Genomic DNA, 16433 nt, shown 5'->3' with positions numbered 1-16433 from the left:
TTACCCTTAGAGGACACAAGTGAAACAGGTTAAAGAGAAGTGACTTGGAAGACAAAACTTCTGTCACTTCACATAAAACATAGAAGTCCAGGGCAAAAAAAGAAAACACAATTCTGCTGCGGTGCACCTATAAAAATTCAGTACTGTTCAGTGTACGGTAGAAACCTTATCAAGTATTGCCAAGTAATAACATTAGAGTAAGGAAAACGGTCCCCTCTGTCACAATGCACCTCAGCATAACAACTGTTCGGGTAACTACTCTCAGCTGGGCTTCCTCCACATAGCAACAGTTCCTTGGTCACACAGGCCTCCTGGGAACACTCCTTGTGCAGGTAAAGTTACAAACTGGCGCCAAGACTAACCCTGTATCACACATAGTCACCAAACCTCTATACAGGCCATCCCTTACAGGGCAATGGCTGAACAAATCAATCAGATGACAAACATGTATACATTTATTTAATGTTAGTGGAGCAAACAACAAGCAGTAGGGTAGACTATTGTTCCCACAGGTGTCACATCGCAGCAGTTTGACTAGCACAGCAGGAGAACTGGGAATGCTAAATACCAATAGTAGACAAGTGGAGGAAAGGCAGCCCACCAAAATCTAACCAACCCCTGGGGTTGAGGCACTGATGCAGTGACCGTGAACCCTTGGGAAACTTGAACCATCACTGGCAACAGAACAATACCAACCCTATTCTGTCACTATGAAACTGTCCTTCAAAGTCCACTAATGACTTAGTTCATATGCATAATGTAGTGTGATCTACAGAACCCATTGTATGAGCGAGGCCTCCATCAATTTATACGGGGAACCTCAAAAAGGCAACTGAAACCAAACACAAAAATTTAAATGGCAATTTTACTTTGAATAAATCTGGAGTTATGAAACCGGAATAACGATATCAGCATTGAGGATTTCCATTTTAATCTAAAATACAGGAATAAAACCCCTTAATAATTAAAACTGAAAGAAAAATTCAAGATGCAGAACAAAATTTTAAGGGCTTTTCTGTCATGCTAGTATTGGGTAACAGCAAGAAATGGACAAAGAACTACAGGCAGTTAGAAAGACCAACCAATGCTTCTATGCATTCTGCTCACACTAACTTTTCTCCACATAGCTCCATTCAGCCTGGGATTTGGACTTTAGGCATTTGTGGCATTGGGTTGAGGTGGAGGGTGACAAACAGTGAATGCCAAGTGCCTCTTCCCCTTCTTGTGCCTTAGTGCAGCCTGTTTGTTTACAGTCAACATAAGAGGCCACTAATATGCTGAGCCAAGGTGAAACAGATGAACACCACACAAAGCAGTGAAGTTAACAACATTTTGGGGGCTTTCTGCTTAGATGAGGCAACAGAGAGTTGTTAAACTATGCTTGCAATATAGCTTCTAATGAAGGTTACAGCCCCTGCAGTTTGGAACCCGAGGAGCTGAAGGAGGAACCTTGGACCAAGATGCAACTCACTTGTCTCAGGGAGCAGTATCTGGAAACAGCGAGGTCTGCAGCTAATCACAACTGCATCCAGCTTATCATAGGGCGGCATCCCCAACTATTCCTAAGGGAATTCCAGAAATTCCACTTTGGTGACATCAAGTGCCAGGTACTTTGTGGCAGACAACTCTAAACAGCATGCTGTTTTACTTATGCCAGAGAAGTATGAGAGTAAGGCTTCTCCAGGATAACCTTACATCAGTATCCACCCTCATTGCCTCTGAATCATTGTTACCAGCACCACACCTAATGATCCATCATCAACTCCTGCCTGGCTGGCTTTCCACTGTTGTATCAAAACAACTTCCAGCAAGCAGAGGAAAAAACTGAGGTGAATTAAGAACTTCACAAATGTACAGTAAAACTATATTCATCCACTCTGGGCTTGCATAGCACAGGGAATGTACATTTAATCATTTATATTTAACAAACCAGGTCAAGTGCCTTTTTCTCCAATGCTAATATTCTCTGGATTTGAGGAATAACTTTAATGCTATTAGGTCACAAGTTCAGCTCACTTAGCCCTACCTTCACTGCTACTCTACAACCCCCCCCCCCACAACTGTGCTTTTTAATGCCATCTTCCTTCCTGTCAACAAGCCTCCCATTTTCCTTTTTCCATTTTCTATTCTTTGCAGATGGTTTCTTGGGATTTGAGAGGTACAGATTTGGAACTAGGGATGGGATCATAAAGGGAGGGGGGAGAAGGAGCAGAGCGAAGGAGAGCACAGCTGAAACAGACAACCATGCCCCGGCCAGCGCGTGAACAGCTAGAGGTTCTGTGAGCAGAGAGAGTAGGGTGACTTGAATAAGTACAAGGGAAAAGAAAAACTGAGAAACCAGGCAGGCCCAGTTCAGGTCAGATGAGAACCCACACTGACAGAAACAGAATATAGCTTTTTCCCCACCATGTTTTAAGTGTCACAGTGTTTGTTTCCAGCACAAGATTTGAAGCATAGACACATTACTGACCAGTAACCCTACACCATGATCCAGTGTCTCTAGCAGACAGCAGAGGGGGGAGGGGAACAGGGGTCTTTATTTTGGCTGGGAGTTCTGGGACAAAGGCAGTGACTGGGAATGAGAAAGAGGTTTGAAAACTGATTTTAGCATGTGTTCTCCCTCAGCTACATGACGTACACCAACACCTAACGTCTTAAAATCAAAGCCGAACAAAACTGAATGACGCCAGACCCTGTTTTCTTACATGCATACACATGTATGCATACTTTTAAGATGTACACAAACAAACCACAAATTCCACCGTGTAAACACAAACTGGATCAGAGCTGCTCAGGCACAAACAAATGAAGCAGTAGTGCAAATACACCAGCCGGTAACATTCTGAGACTGTAACGTCAACAAGCCACAGGGTCTTAAAAAGTGCCATAACATTAGGTATGTAGTATATCCGGAAAAAGAGCAGATGGTTCCAAATAAGTAAAATGCAGAACTGTATTAAAACTCCAGAATAATATGAGTGGAAGCTTGGGGGTGGGGTGGGGGGGGTTCATGGGATGTATTTGCTATCAGACTACAGCTGGAGCAGAGCGAATCAACATGAATGCTCTTATTATACCAAGGTCCAGCCTCCCTGGAGACAGAGGGAGAGAGCAAGCAAGTCCCTGTGATTGCATTGTATTTATATTACTGACATTGCCCACTGCACATACAAGTGGAATGCTTGTATGCTTGTTAGCAATGATGGCTAATGTGGCGCAACCAAAATGCATAACACTCTGCGGTGCAAGATGGCAAATCAAGTTACAACACAGCTAGCTGCACAAGAAACCAAAGGCGCCACATGGACAACATCCCTGATGTGCCGCAGTTAAACAGCAACATTTGCACAGGGAGCCTGACATAGAAGCTACTGGTCTTCTAGGCTGTGGTTCTGCCATGACTAAGTGCCCAATCAGCACAACCACATATATAAAAAATTCTAAAAGAGTCAAAGTCTGGATAAGCAAAAAACATGCAGCTCACTCACCTACTTGGACCACCCCCGCATCTACAGAGTGGTACATACTACTGTGGTACATACTACTGTGGTACATACTACTGTGGTACATACTACTGTGCTTGGAATGGGATCCTGATTCAGTTCCCAATGATTCTCCCTGATTATGACATACAAACAAACATCAATTCAACCGGCTCTGGGACCTGCTGTCCACATGACCGACCTGTTAGTTTTCATCTGACATAAGTGTAACAAGTCATAACCTGTGGGGCAAAAGTACACAATGATCCAAAAAAAGCTACAGCTGACAGTCCCAGTACGGTCCCATTGGTTACAGTTCAAGTGGTTAACCAGAAGTGTCAGTAAAAATGCTCATATATCCAAAAGTGTCGAGTACTGGTCGTTACACTGAATCAAAGCTTGTGCTAAGTGGAGCAACTTAATGATGCATAGCAGTAGAACAAAAGGACAAGTGATACTACTCAATGTCATGAGTTTCCAGAGCCCGTGACCACCTACCCCCCCCCCCCCACACACACACACACACAGGCGTGGCCCACCTGCCAATCACTTCCTAGATTTATTAAAGCCAAATGCACATGGCTGCTGCTGATGATGGGGGGTTGCAAACTGATTTAATCAGACTGAAAGAGATGATGACAGAGAGGCTGAGAGGAGATAAACACCTATTTCATGTAAGGAGGTGAGTTTGGTGTATTAATCCAAACAGATGGACACATCAAAGAAAATGAAGTAGCCTGAACAGATTTCATTAACTAATGAACATAACATACTGCAGTACTTCATTAATGCAGAGGGTTTCAAAGATAAATGAAGAAATGGGTCTACCAAGAACAAGATATAACCGATCAACATCAACAGTAAAACCCTTAGCTATGGGTGATGAAGGCTTTCAGAGAAGAGGTTATTTAATGGGTTTTCCTCACCTTATCTAACGGACTAAATTTAGCAGAACCTTCACCAAGACAGGGAGTTCAAATGAAAGTCCAACCAGGAAGATGAGGATGAAGACAGAACATCCTTAACCTAATACATATAACTACTGAAACTAAAATAGGAAAATTCACATTCAAAACAAAGAAAGAGACCATATTGTTCTTGTGTGGTAGGGTTACTCTCAAACTAAATTTACATCTGGCTGGTAGACTGGAATGGCCAGCCACTGCAAGCAGGCATTAGAGTGTGGCAACCTATGTAGTATGATCTCATTTATGTACTACAGCTTGTTCAAGAAAGACTACTCTTAATGAAAACAGATGTACATTTCCAAGCAATGATACATGCATGGAGATGGAAACACTGTGCTTCACCTTAATTTCATAAAATATTTAAATAGCTTCCATCTTCCCTTAAAATTTCACTAGGAATAAAGAATAATATCACTGATTGTCACGTTCGCTGGGGAGGCGATCCGGGAAGCAGGGAAACGGAGCCAGGGAGAAGGGTAAACAGGGTTTATTACGGCAGAATCCACAAGACGGGGAAGAACGACGGGTAACATTAATGACAAGTCTGAGGAAGACTGACTCAGACGAGGACTAAATACAACAGACAAGCTACAGGTAACGAGCCACAGGTGAGAACAATCAGGGAGAAACAGGAGGTAATGAGGTGGGCGTGGCACACATTAGGAGTGGACGGAGCGGGGCGTGACACTGATAAGTGCAGATACATGATGTCTACAGCACGGACATTAGTTGAACCAGTTTTTCCTTGACTCAATGACAATTTTCAAAACTATCATTTAGGACTGGGTGATATTAATTTTAAAATGAAAAGGGATGGTAGCGAGTATCACAATTTGCCCTTGCCCCTACAATTAAAGTGGACCCCACGTACCAGAGTTTGAAAACTAATGGCTTAAAGAAAATTAATAAGGGAAACACCAACTTCAATGACTCTGAAAAGTACAAGGCTGAAAGGATGAACTGAAAACCAACTAATAAATGTTTCCGTTGTCTTGCTTAGCGTGTAGCCTAAGCCAACTTTACCAAAAAAAAAGCAATAATTGCTGGTCAGTCACTATCAGATACTGACCATTACCTGCCTGTTCCTGTTAATTACAGACATCACTAAATCACACAAGCCTACAGCCTTCATAAAAATCCAAACTGCCACCCAGACAACCAGAACCCTGCTGGAATATACAGTATTTCAAAAAGCACACTAGTCTGGTACGACAACATGCTAGCAAGGAGCTTAACTTTTAGCACATAGGTTCACTGAAACCAGCGATGATGAGACACTCAGCAGACTGGGCGCTACATTTACTATGCCAAGACTGACAATTTTTTTGAGGACAAGCGAAAGAAATCATCCAACTATATGACAGACAGCGTGCATGTGGCATTATCATGAGCCATTTGAAGCCATGCCAGTCTTTATATCTTAGCTGGGCTGGAAGCTCCTACAGTGAAAGCCTACAGCTAATCCACACTCAGAAGCAACCGTATTTCTTTCCCTGCCAGCATACTCATACTTGGCCACAGCTAAAACCGGAAATAAGGGCTTTAAAGCTTATTCTTGGTAAATGAACCATCAAGGCATTGAGCACAGGCCCGGGAAAAATGTGAAAAACACCAAGAGAGATGAGTGACAAGTGGATTTCAGCTGAGAACACTTTGGAGTTTGAAGGCTTTTGGGATTTTCTGTTACAATACAGCCATTCATTTATTATGACTGTTCCATCATTTTATTCTTCACTTTACCTAAAGTTGTTCAATTATTCAAATTTTATTAAGCATCTCCAAATAAATGAATCCCACCAGATCTCTCTTCTGAAACAAAAAGTCTTAATATTAATCACCGTCAGGGTTGGGGCCATTCCGGAATGCATTGATCAATTCCAGTCCAAATCAGGAAATGGAACTGGAGCTGGGATTGGGGAAAAAAAAAACTACGGGGAACAGAATTGCAGTTGAATTTGAATTTCAGGGAGATTTAAGTTCCAACTCCAGGTCCATTTCCTGATTTGGACTGGAATTGATCAATGCATTCTGGAATGGCCCCAACCCTGATCACCGTTATGGGAAAAATGCTCCAAGTTAACAAAATTCAGATCATCTTAACAACTTACCATTCCCTATCTCTCTTTCAGTCTTCTACTCTGTCTTAGGGGACGGCAAAACAGACCGGTTCAGCCAGTACTAAAATATTTGCGCAATACCAATTATTTCTTTTGAAATCTTATCCACAAAACCGGATAGTACACTAAACTAATACAACCGCATGGTTGAGGAACATATTCATATGAAAACCTTATGCACGCTTGAGCTGAGCCAAAAATGCTGTGAGGCTGGTTTGAGTGTGTGCTGATAGGATCCACATTAAGGTTTACCTAGACAGTAGGCTAGAACACAGCAGCCAGAAGGCCCCTGAGCTGGATCTTCAGAGAACAAGCTGCTGCTCAAACCACTCAGTTTACCAGACAATTGTGCAAGCTCAGCTAAATGCTTTTACTCCACACACTATACTACCATCCCTGTGCTATTTATTTCAGTGCTGTACACATTTAACTAATGGGTTGTTTGCCAGGTTAAATAGTGCTGGAGAGTTTTAATCATAATAAAATGCTCATCTTCAACAGACTTTATGTGAATCATACTGTAACGCATATCCAAAAATAAGTCTGCACATTCAGCAAAGTCAAAACACAAACTTTCTACATTACAAAACACACCCCATTAACAAGGATCTCCTGCACTGAAAATACACATAAGAATGACATTTCCAGATCAAGAAAAGCTGTGGGAAGAGTGGATGTGCTATTATTGTGGGAAAATTCTAAGTTGAACTTTAGAGAAATGACAGGGAGCAGCTGATACTCTACTTTCAGATTCTCTGCCACTTGCTTTTTGCTGTGCCAAGTCTCTCTGATGTAAGGATGGGCCAAGATATAAGGCAGCAATACTGTAATGCACAAGAAAAATGGGAAAGTAGCAAGGGGTTTGCTAATACGACAAGGAGGGGGGAAAAGGTGGTTGAAGGTGTGTGTGTGGGGGGGGGGGGGGTGGACAGCAGAACAAATGATAAAAACAGAAGGATGGAACTTAGCCCTGAGGGCAGATCAGGAGAGAAGGAAATGAGCTTTGTGGCAAGAACACAACAGCCCGTTTCCAAAGGAAAACGAAAGTGAGTAGTGACTCCCACCCACTACACCTGCTGCCACAGAAATTCACTGCTGCCTATGGGTCCTGTATGGTCAACTGCAGGAGGAAATAACTCAACTTGAACTAGACTAAACAATAGACACCATTGTGCTAATTTGCCTACCATGTCATCGGCATAATGCTTCTTTGATCTTGATCAGTAAAGTGCAGAGCAAACCCAAGCCAGTAAAACCCAGTGCTGGAGCTTACCTAGGATTTTCCATGGGGGGGGGGGGTAGTATTATCAGACCATTATCAGAAATTATAAATAGGTTCTGGTTCCAGAAATCTGTAGCAATTTGTGTGTGTGTGGGGCGGGGATATTTGGACAGAGTAAATATATATGGGCGGATAAAATGTTTATACGGTTAAAAATGGTTAAAAGTGAGAAAATAAGGGAAAGAAATCCCCAGATTCATTTTGCTACCTTTCGTTAGAATAACTAAAATTTATGCTCAATACTCAAACACTACTTTTTCCCCAAAGAGACAATATTAAAGTTTCACAGTATTAAACTGTATCAGTTCAAAATGTTGACAGTTACTGCTATTCATGTTAGATTACTCAACTAGACAACAGAGTTCTTCCTGGGATTACAACATAGTCTCAAGCCTATCCATTACTGTAAATTTAGATTTTAAAGTATATTTCATAGTTGAATATAGATGAATACCATAAAATAAATTCCAGGGACAATCTAAGCATAATATAATTAAGCGAATGTAATATTATTAAGTATAATATAACATGGACCCACAATCTTTTTGGTAGTATGTAAGAATGTATAAACCATTCTAGACATTCCTCAATTTTGTGTCTGTATGTGCATGTATTTATGATGCAGTGGTGTGTGCAAGACTTGTTGTAGAAGTTCTCAAGAGGGTTAGGTTCCAAATGCCATAATACCATGCAGCACTGCACATGTGCATCTTGGGCATGTACACAGGCATACATCAGCTGCTGTTTTCTGAAGTAGTGGGATTAGTGAGTTGAAATGCTGACAGAACTAATGCTGACACTATTATGATGAGCCCCCCCCCCCCCATGTCATAACCCCCAGCAGCCCCTTTTTGATTTTCCTTTGACCCACTCAAGGATGTATGACGCAGTTCTGATTCCTGTTTTCCCCCTTCTCCCCTCTAAGCAGAACAAAGACATGCTCAGAAGAAGCCTCTGTGATCCACTGGCGGAACCTGACCAAGGCACACTCGGGGGCAGCCTGTGGTGAGGTTCCCAGGGGTCTCTTGGAGCCACTTGCAGCTAGTGCAGGCTGAAGAATGGAGGAGCCAACCAGAGAGATAATGGCCTCCTCTGTTCCCATAACCTGTCTGGCAGCACAAGGGTTCCCTTTTCTGTCACTGACCTCGCCCTGAGACTTAGCCTCTCTCTGCCTGCTTCTTGTTGCGCCCACAGCCATTGTACACACTGTCCGGGCTTAAAAGGGCAAACAGATGCTGCACAGAAGCATTTTAAAATGTCAACATGTTAGGATCAGTTCCCATGTTTCAATGTGTGACCAGTGAAGCTTTTCTGCTAGGCCTACAACTTCTGTGAGAGTGAATTTTGTCATGTTCAACAGAGCATGTGAAAGTGTCAAACTATTCACTTATTACCCATGCACAACTTACCAGCAAGTCATATTCTGAAGACAATATCAATCTACTAAACAAATACCTTAGCTCAGCTTTGGAAACCCTACCTTTTCTTCACAATCTGTTCACAATTCACAATCAGTTTTGTTTTTGCAGGATTAACAATATTAGCAAACAAGATCTGCCACCCCGGATAGTGCAAGTAAAAAGATGTGCGACTATCGGGTGGATGAGCACTGTTTAATTTTTAACATCACCCATATTGGAGTTTCCAGGATGCTAGAGTGAATCTGCCTAATGGTGCAACCTAATCCCATTTAATTAAGCCCCAATCCTAACACCCAACATGCAAATTACGTGCCTTCACGACTTACAATATAGTTCCACAGCACAGTGTTATGAACACACAAAAAGTGATAACCTGCAGATCTCATCTGAGCCCATGTGATGCCCAGTATTATAACCATCACCATCACCAGCTATGGCAAGCGTACCGCAAGTGCTCAAACATACTGCGTATCTGGCTGAAAACGAGGAAAAAAGTCTTCTGAGGTTCGCTACGCGCATCTCTGTGACCAACAGAAACAACACACATCTAACAGTAAAGTGCCAAAAGATTAAATACGCACTGCTATATAGCTTACATTTTAAAAATAATACAGAAACTGATCTGATCAGTGTCATTATAAGCCTTTCATTAAAAGTACTAGTTACTTCTTAGTTGCAATATAACTTTATGTGTATTATAACGTTTATCCTACCGCTGCAATGCAACAATTGAACTGTAGAACTGAAAGTATAAGTACTTCAAACTATTCTTAATCAAATACAGAACTGTCGTTGCAATGAACTGAAAACAAACTGTAAATCTGTGAAGGGAAGGAGGAACATATGGGGCATTTTCAGAAGAAGAAATACGTAAACGTAAATATTTCTCTTTATCGACGGGTTCAACGGATCCAAAGACAAACACTTCGCCAGTATATGCCGGCTTTACAATACCGCCCCTCAAAAAAAAAGCGAGGAGCAAAACAGTCTAGCAAGGTGACTGTTTTGTGAAGGCTGACTGCTTAACATCTATAAAGGTGGACATTTTATCGCCAGCTCTCCAGTCACGGGCGCGTCTAATACAACGCACGGGGTCGGTCCCTAAGAGATCACAAAGGCGTGCTGTTTTTATTTATATGATGACATTTTCGATCGTGCTGCGAGGCGGACGGTAACCAGTGGCATAATCACGTGGTCTTTAAATTATAATAATTGAAATAAAACTTGGAGGACTTACTTGCATCGAGTCGTTGGCCATATGTTGTTTTGTAGACAAGGCTCTCCTGAGATAATGTACACCGACAATGCTTGCAGTGACAGTATCTAGGTGTTGAGCATAGGTCTACGCCGTCCTGTACAAAGTGAATAAATTTCCTGGGTACCGACGGTTACGGCAGAGCTAGCGATAATGTGGTTTATTCAAGCCGCTTGGGAAGTTATCAAAGTCAACGGTGGGGCTGAGGTGGCCCGCATCGCACCGTGCCGCCGGTCAGCCCCGACCCATCATCCCGACAGCTGTGGCTAGCTTGAGAGCTAGCTGGTGAGGTTCTGTTGTACTGTCCCTTTCACGCTGTCCAGAAATACCCAGTTAAAAAGGCAAGTTAAAAAATGAAAATAAAACCGACTTTTAAAACGCCGAAACTTGTATTAGACTGTCAGCTGGCAGAGACCGTGCTGCTTTCTGTGGAGACTGTGTTAAATGCGTGGCTAGCCGCTATCGCTAACTAGAGGGGTAGAATATTACAGCTAGCTTACAAGCTACGAACAAAAACCAATTTATAGCAGCCCTCACAAAAGCTACATTAAGCGGTGCGCGTTTAACACCCACCCCGTAAACAATTCAGCTAGCCAGAACACTAGAAGGCAAACTCCGTCTCCTCTCAGTGTAACGCATCCCGGATAAATGCATCGCATCTACTCCCATGTATCACACGCCACAAAAAGCCTCTTTCCAGTCGCAATGTGCCATTATCCGAAGCGGTCGGGGGGCTCTGTCCAGCGGGACTGCTAGAGCAGACGGCGGTTTTTCGGGGGCGGGAAGCCAGCCCCGTTGTTTAATATCGCTGGGTTCAGTGGCCAGACCACACGTCGGCTTCTCTCCTCCTTTCCGCCAGCGCTGCTAACGGCTTGTCCGCGAGGTCAGGATCTCGCTCCAAAGCGGCGACCGATGCTCGAGCGGCTGAGGGGAGAGCGAGAGTCCGGGAGCGCGCCCGTGTCGTCACGTGACCGCGTGTAATTCCCTCTCTCGTGGTGAATCCATGGATTCGCTGAGTCTCGGTTGATTCAGGCGCAACTGTTGATAAGAAATCCGCCAACAAAGGCATTTGTTGACAGGTCATTTATTTGACATGTCTTATAATATACGCACTGAAATCCAAATGTTTGGATACCACTTGATAATTTATTATTGGACATGTAAACGATCGCGTTTAAGCAACTTCTGTCATTATAAAATCAGATAAATATGGGTTTAATGTTTTAATTACACATCTTTAAAGTCCATATGCCGAAATCATTTGTAAACAAGATAACTGTAATAAATAAACACGTGGCAGATCAATTGTAAGAAGTTCTCTTTCTATGTAAAAAGAGTTGGATGTTCCATCTATTGTTTAAAATAGTAACTGGTTAAAACGGCATCTCATATGACGTGTTATGTGATTTTCTTTAAAATTAACTCGTAAGAAGCCGCGCACGTAAGTTAAATACAATTTATAAATATAAATACAAATATATAAGCTAAATAAGAGGATATTTAACTACAAGACACAGTTATCTCGCAGATCATTTATACACTACTCGGATAGACAACGGAGTACGATAAGAAAAAAAGGTATTTAACAAAGCGCTGGAAATGCATAATTTTCTAAAATAACACATAAAATTCTGTGACCGACGTCCTTAAAATAATTACAGTAATTTCAGAAATTAAAAATAATAAGCTTTGTGTCCACAGAGCACCCCCCATCGGCAGAAACAGCACTGCCAATAATTGAGGAAACGTTTCTGGTCAAGAAGCCACCTCTCAGACCATTGATCAATTCCAAATGGTTTTGTTACCCCTATGAATAAACACAATGTTCATTACTCGGATACTTTCATTGAAAATCTGTCAAAGATGCTTTGAAAAGATGCCTAAGCGTAGGGATTAGCATAACAATAAAAAGCATGCCATATACTATTCAAGTAACAGGTTATGTTATGTCACTTATGCAATGTTGCTCGGAAACTGACAAGATGTCTAGAAGTGTACGATTATCGCAAACAAGCTAAAAGTTTAGCAAACTAATGTTTAAGTGTGGAGCATATGTGTAAAATTATATGATTACGGGTGCATGTCTGCTTTATACTTTGCAATAGTCATTTCAAACATTGTATAGTACATCTTAAAAAAGATCATAATCTGTTTTTATTACTTTGATGTGGGGTGGCAGCAGGGTTGGCTACGTATTTTCTACTGCTCCCCCCACAGATTCGCCAGACACCAGGGAAGCCATTCTGTAAATACTCAAACAAACTTGAATTCTCCACAAAACTGTAAAAACAGAAGCAGTGTGATGGCCTCGATATGCTGCAACCTGCCTTGTGTATGATCCGATGCTCATGTAAATATCCAGGTTGATAATTGACATTCAAAGAGGCGGCAAAACGGTGACGTTGGCCTGTTTGCCATGCGGATCACGTGACCCGCTCTTCGCAGGACCAACAAGAGCACGAAGGGCCTTATCAGCAGTGAGCATAGCTCATTTAATTGTAGTCATTTGTATTATCTCTGTGTCAAGCAACTAATTAATGACAAAATATACCACCTTCACGTCAAATAATAATTACTTAAGTCGTTTAACCCCCTCGTTAGAGAAACTGAATTGTATTTATTAAGCTAGGCTAAGTGGAGGCTTCGTAATTAGCCATCCATCGTATATTGGTACAGTATTGGTTTCTGCATCATATCTTTAATATTGATATTAGACTAAACGGATTGTCAGAACACATTAGTATGATAATCTGAAGTGTACCGTTAGTATTTTTTTAATATTACTTTATCGTCTGCCATCTAACTATAACGTCGAATCAATTAAGTGAGATGAAATGAAAGCATATTTTAAACGAGATAACGCCAACATACAAGCTGTGGAGATTTCTCAAACCGGAGTCATCGCTTTAAAGCTGGGTCAGTTAAGCCGTTTCTATAATGTGAGTATACGACGTAACAATGGATGACCTTCATTTTTTAATATTAGGTGTACCAGACTGGATCCTCTTGTAAGATTGTCTCAACACACGCAAAGCCCATTACATAGATTACTAAGTCTAGCCGTTATGGCCGATGAGACAACAGAGAAGCTGCCGTTCCAGCAATCCATAGTCATTTCCGAAGAGCTGGGCCACCCACCTCTTGATGTAATAAGCGGTAAGTTTAGCGGTAAGAGAGGGGAACATGTTCATTCAAATTGTAAATATAATTTAATATGGTTTATTGTTGCTATGTCCCCCTCAGTATTGCTTTCGTGGCGAACAGCAAGCTTGATAAATTGGTTAATCTTCATACAATACTGTACCCCCAACAATCAATTCGATGTTTGCTGCTTTTGAAAAAGCGGTGGCACCCCCTGGCGGTGCACAGCGATACTGCACTGAGCAAACCGAGCAGTCCTCCGTCCCCGTTCACCCTGAGAGCTCAGTGATGGATGAGAAGCTTCGATGGATTGAGCAGCAAGTTCAGTACCTTCTAAATAAGGCCGATAAATTACAGGCACACCTGATAAACGGGTCAGTGTAGTGTGACACATTCGGAATACACTGCATGTGCTTCAAAATTGCACAACATAGAATAATACTACAGTCAGTGCTCTGATTCACTGTTCTGTCTTGTCCATGTATGTACAGATGTGACCGATTGCAGAAGGAGAGTCTCACCCAGGCTGTTCGCATATTCTTACGCACATGCCAGCCCTGGTTTGCCTACCTGGAGGCCACAGCCCGCAGTTGCCTTCCCCAACGTCCACCCCTTCCGCCCTACATTCGCACCCAGGTCAGAGTCAAAGAATTTGGTAATAAACAGAACAAATTAGACCCAAAGGAAAGGGTCTTAAAGAAAAACAAGGGATGGAGATCACTTCATATTTTCTGCCTGTTTGTTTTGCATTGCATTTTTTTTAATCCCTTTTTTATTAGTGCAGCTGTTGCAGTTCTCTCAGCAGCTGTGCACTCAACTTGAGCAGCTTGTCTTGATGTATGCCTCTTTGAATTTGCTGTCTGTGGAGGAGACTGAGCCATCCAGGTATACCGTGTTGTTGTCACAACGGGTCAATTTGCAACGTGTCAACATTTGTTGGTATGCACGGCACTTTTGCTCTTCGTAACAGTAGTCAACAGTTTTCTGGACGTAATGGTGATATGATTCTTTTCTGCTTCGCCTTGCCCTTTCAGCGTATCCCATTTCTACATCGGCCAGTGTCAACTGAACACAGTCAGTGTGTCCATATTCCGTTACTGCCGCCCTGCTCTTTTCCGGGTTAGGCCCGGGGCGGGGGGCAACCTCTACAAACGCATGCGCTGGAATGTGGAGAGGCCAAGAGAATGGCCTGAAGAGACAGAGGGCCAGCAGGGAAAAAATACTGGGATAGGGAAAGGAGACAGTGAGGACACTGAATTGTGAGTAAAGTGCAGGGCAGAAATCGAGCGGGTCGCAGAGGGGCAAGAGTTCACTATTAAGCCACAAGTACAACTGTTTCTTCTTCTGCAGTTATTTTCTGTGCTATGAGGACGTAGCTCAGACGCAGCCGGAGATGCACAGCAAGAGGGGGAAGAGGCAAGAGAAGGGGCCAGAGGCTGGCCATTCTGTCAGAAGGTGGTCTATTGGGCAGTGGGTGCAAACGGACCCCGATCCCGTGAATGCAGACCTTTTTGACTGGTAAATATTCTCCGGGCATATCTCTAGCAAACTCACACTGGTGAAACAGCTCACTCCACATTCCATGGAAAAGGATATGGAATCTACTGTTGTCGTGTTTAAATAGTATTTCAGCCAAATGCACAATACAATACAAACACGGGAGCAGATGTACAGCAAAAAAAAAAAAAATCCTCAACGTACCCTTTAGTTTGTCTGTTGATTATTCATAACACCAACGCACACTTGAAACATTTAGCACAATGGAAGTTTCAGTATTTGATGCTAAATAAGACAGGCCCCGCTTACCTTTCAGAGGACTCAAGTAAGTTGTGCTCCTGTTGCCGTTGGTAATGCCAGAGGTCAAACTTTAGCCATGAGCCACACTCAGGACGAGCGCTGTTATTGGCTGAGCCACTCAGGACGAGCACTGTTATTGGCTGAGCCACTCAGGACGAGCGCTGTTATTGGCTGAGCCACTCAGGACGAGCGCTGTTATTGGCTGAGCCACTCAGGACGAGCGCTGTTATTGGCTGAGCCACTCAGGACTTCCCAAGACTGTTGTGCTAAACCAAATAAAGTTATACATACAACTGGCAGTATTAGCCAGTTGGGTTTGTGTCAGGCACATTCTGATGGTTCCAGTCTTTCTCTGAACATTTGCCAGAGTGAGTTATTGCTGGCAAGAGAAAGGACTCAGTGGTCGGGGTATTTGGGACGTGTCCACAGTGGCCATTTCCCCCACTTATGTCTTTTTAGGCTACTCTGTCCAACACCTCAGGGACAATACAAACTGCTACTCCACCTGGGCACAGAGGAGCCTTCAGCCTGCACTGCCACAGACTACCTCTTGGGGGTGCTAATTTCCATGGAGGGTCCAGGAGAGTGTTCTGCAGCTTCAGGCCACCCAGCTCACACCTAAGCCACATCTCAAAGATACGTTTCACCTGGACAGGATTGTGATTCTTGGTAATTTGTGAGGCGTTTGGTTGCAGTCCTTTTTTTCCAGGTAATGTTTGTGAAGGGCTCGTTCAGTTACAAAATGCACTATACACAATCTCGTTCCTGTTACTCGACTACTGATTTGCTGGTAAGTTAGAGGTTGCAGAAATACAAACTGTTTGTAGTTCATTGCTATTTTTTGTTTGTTTTTTTTTCCAAAAAATGAAAATGTTAAGTGTCTTTGAGGAGGATAAAACTTATGTTAACATTCTTAATAAAACGTATAAGTGTTAACAAATGAGCTTTAAATGCAAAGGTTTCATGATGT

General features: G+C 42.6%; 2 protein-coding genes across 6 annotated transcripts in view; one reads left to right on the top strand and one right to left on the bottom strand.

Annotated features, from left to right (window-relative positions):
- Positions 1-11442, bottom strand: part of pkn1a (protein kinase N1a) — a 32980-nt gene extending 21538 nt beyond the window's left edge. Inside the window, exon 1 of the mRNA XM_023791873.2 lies at positions 10508-11442. Within this exon, the coding sequence (XP_023647641.1) occupies positions 10508-10528 (21 nt within the window). The 5' untranslated portion in view covers positions 10529-11442. The remainder of the gene's footprint in view (positions 1-10507) is intronic.
- Positions 11443-12907: 1465 nt separating this feature from the next.
- On the top strand, positions 12908-16406 carry c5h19orf67 (chromosome 5 C19orf67 homolog). Of its 5 annotated transcripts, XM_072712116.1 has the most exons (9): positions 12962-13002; positions 13351-13441; positions 13512-13681; positions 13869-14040; positions 14158-14302; positions 14451-14605; positions 14701-14925; positions 15017-15184; positions 15923-16406. In XM_072712116.1, exons 3-9 carry the CDS (start codon positions 13591-13593, stop codon positions 16083-16085), a joined length of 1119 nt encoding a protein of 372 aa, XP_072568217.1. In that variant the 5' UTR covers positions 12962-13002; positions 13351-13441; positions 13512-13590; the 3' UTR covers positions 16086-16406. The 5 variants fall into 5 exon arrangements, with proteins under 5 accessions (XP_072568216.1, XP_072568218.1, XP_072568215.1 ...); XM_072712115.1 differs by lacking the exon at positions 13351-13441 and having other exon boundaries at positions 12908-13002; XM_072712117.1 differs by lacking the exon at positions 13351-13441 and having other exon boundaries at positions 12949-13195.
- Positions 16407-16433: the final 27 nt, after the last annotated feature.

Source organism: Paramormyrops kingsleyae, chromosome 5 (assembly GCF_048594095.1).
Source record: "Paramormyrops kingsleyae isolate MSU_618 chromosome 5, PKINGS_0.4, whole genome shotgun sequence".
Lineage (NCBI taxonomy): Eukaryota > Metazoa > Chordata > Actinopteri > Osteoglossiformes > Mormyridae > Paramormyrops > Paramormyrops kingsleyae.
This window is presented reverse-complemented; position numbering and strand designations above follow the sequence as displayed.